Here is a 2593-nt window from a genome sequence, read left to right on the forward strand (position 1 = left end):
CCAGGCTCTTCATTTGCTGTGATACTTTGCTGAGGCTTTGTGTCTATAATTGCAGCTGTGTAACTTTTGGCCCCATGGGACTGTCCATCCTCCTTGTTTCGAAAACGTTCGAAAGCCTTCGTATCTTCTTGTTGGCAAATGTTTTGTGACGGGCTGGCAGCGGAACCCGTGTTACACGGTTCTTCATCTACTGCAGCGGGAAGGACACGTTCCAGCCGTTCAGGATGCTCTCCTTGCGCTCCTTTGCTTTCAAAATTCCGAGGACGGTTGTCAAACGGCTTGTCCATGGATTTCCTGCTCACGCTTCCAGGTAGTTCATTCCTGCTAGTTGTTCTTCGGTCCTCTGTTTGGCAAAGTTTGGACCAGCTCACACTGTCGTCTTGGTGCGCACCTTGAAATTCCATTTTACCTTCCTTATTCGCGTCTCCCAGTGCAGAGGCAGACGCTACTTGGCCGATGCTATGGATGAGGCGTTCTCCAGTTTTCTCCTCGGCTGCTACTGCACTTTCCTGCCGCGACACTTTGTCCACTGGTTTTGCGGTGGTGTTTTCAGAATCAGACTTCGCAGAGCCGAAATTTTGGCTCGGAAGATTACTTCGGCTCCCGGGTACACTGCAGCTGGCTGTAGTTTCTTCAACAGCTTGTTTTGTCCAGGGCTGATGGCCAGGCGCTGCGGGTACCAGCGAAGCGGAAACAGAGGAGTCTGAGTCCCGAATTACGGAAGGAAGTGTCTGTTGGAGAGCAAGATGGGTTTCAGACACGACGGGGGCTGAGGCAGGATGAATTACGCTGTCAGTGACCACATCAGTGCCCTGAGTAGTGGGAACGAGAGCCGACTCAGTTTGAGCTGGCGCCGCATTCGAATGAGCAGAATCATAGGGGTTGGGGCGAACAGCCTGTCTAGTGTCAAGTGCCGTTCCTGCATCCGAATAACTCGTTAACCAGCCGCGAACAGGTGCCGCTTTCTCGGTCCCGAGATTAGGTTGTGGTGCTCCTCCGTTGCGCTGCGGCTCAGTGGAGGACGCGGCGCCGATGTTGTAGCTGCGTCCGCTCTCTTCGTCGGCATGCTTGAACTGCGCATCACGGGTCCGCTTCCGTGTGAGGCGGCTGGCGAAGTTGCTGAATCTGCGAAACAACCAAGGACGCCGTTTGCTTGTAGATACTGGGATGACGCCGTCGGCGTCCGTGGTAAGCCCGTTTTTGTGGCCCGGAGCGTTGCGCCCCAACTTAGCATTCAAGGTTAGCTGGCGGTCAGGCTTGTGCTTTCTGCCGGGACTGCCGTCTATCGCTGACAGCGGGGCGTTCTCTTTGTCGCCTTTTTCCTCAAGTGGCATCGCAGGCAAGGAGGGAGGCTGGGCGGAACTGAGTGGCTGGGCTGGGTTGAGGGTTTCTATAGCACGAAAAGAGAGAGGACAAATTCCAAGGGTGATGCGTAGATAACTTGCCGCATAAGTGAAAAAACGGATACGCGTTTTTACTCCTGATATACACACAAACAACTTCTTTGTGCTATCATATAAGCAATCCTCTAACTATAAGGATCGAAGCAAGGTTGCAATCGGATATTTACAGTAAAATCAGGAAGGAGAAAGACACTCTAGGATGCATGCTTACTTTAATAATGAAAACTCTCGAAACGCAAGACTGCTCTCGAAAATTAAGCTGCCAGCGTGGTGAACAGTAGCGCGTAGAAAATGACCTTTGTGTTTGATAGTGCGTCATCGTGGTTAAAGAGCTCTTGCCTTCATTCACTGAACAAACTGGCACTTTACCCATCAGGCCAATGAGTGGCAACTTGCTCTGCCCAAACCTGGCGGCGATAGCGTGCCACTGAATTACATCTCGTTCGATCAGCGGGCAAAAACCCATTTCGACGGTCATGGACATTTATTCCGCATGGTGGGCCACGTACAAACCCAATGCCCTCGCCAGCCACGCAGTCCAGGGTGAAAGCGGAGCACTAAAATGAAAAGAATTTTCGGCCGTACCTTTTTGGTTAGCGATGTCGACTCGGACAAGCCCTGTGTCAGGAAGGAGGGGAGAAGCTCCTCTTGCGTATGCGTGAGTACTGAGTGCGCCAGTAGGGGGCTCCGCTATCACTCCCGTAGCCCAGTCAAAGTCAGGACATTGCACAATAATGGTCCTTGGTGGAGAGGACCGTAGTGCGCGGGTTTTCCCCTGGGTTTATGAGACAGACCGCACTTCAGGACCTTAAAACAAGCCGCCAATTGGTGGCGTCCTATTGAAATTAGATTCGCCTTACTTTATGCGTACCAATGTGATATAAAAGGTTTTCTTTCAGGAAGTACGATTACCTGCAATGAGATTTTCAGCTGTGGGCATCATTTTGTTTTTGTATTTCTTACTGATCAAGAACTGCCGTCTCTTTCATGCATGATCGAGCCTCTTCCAGAAAGTTGATACCTGAACCTATATCCTGTGTGGACTGCAGTTAACAGGCATTCTTGCGCATTTCCTTCAACCAAAAATAGCGTTTATTTTTTGACCGCCCGTACTTCCTGTATTTGCAACACAAGTTGTGATATTCTGTGACACAATAATAAACAATACGCGGGTAACTTTTAGGTGACAG

General features: G+C 50.6%; 1 protein-coding gene across 1 annotated transcript; it reads right to left on the reverse strand.

The window, feature by feature from the left end:
• Positions 1-219: 219 nt before the first annotated feature.
• Positions 220-2155, reverse strand: LOC144119792 (uncharacterized). The gene is made up of 3 exons (XM_077652332.1): positions 1989-2155; positions 303-1390; positions 220-246 (listed from the first exon to the last, which is right to left on the reverse strand). The coding sequence occupies exons 2-3, from the start codon at positions 1332-1334 to the stop codon at positions 220-222; spliced, it is 1059 nt and encodes a 352-aa protein (XP_077508458.1). The 5' UTR covers positions 1335-1390; positions 1989-2155.
• Positions 2156-2593: the final 438 nt, after the last annotated feature.

Source organism: Amblyomma americanum, chromosome 2 (assembly GCF_052857255.1).
Source record: "Amblyomma americanum isolate KBUSLIRL-KWMA chromosome 2, ASM5285725v1, whole genome shotgun sequence".
Lineage (NCBI taxonomy): Eukaryota > Metazoa > Arthropoda > Arachnida > Ixodida > Ixodidae > Amblyomma > Amblyomma americanum.

Coding starts and splice junctions, on each gene's coding strand:
- LOC144119792 (XM_077652332.1), bottom strand. CDS start 1,334: ATGCCACTTGAGGAAAAAGGCGACAAAGAGAACGCCCCGCTGTCAGCG. Junction 247..302: donor GGAATGAACTACCTGGAAGC/GTGAGCAGGAAA, acceptor GAATTTTGAAAG/CAAAGGAGCGCAAGGAGAGC.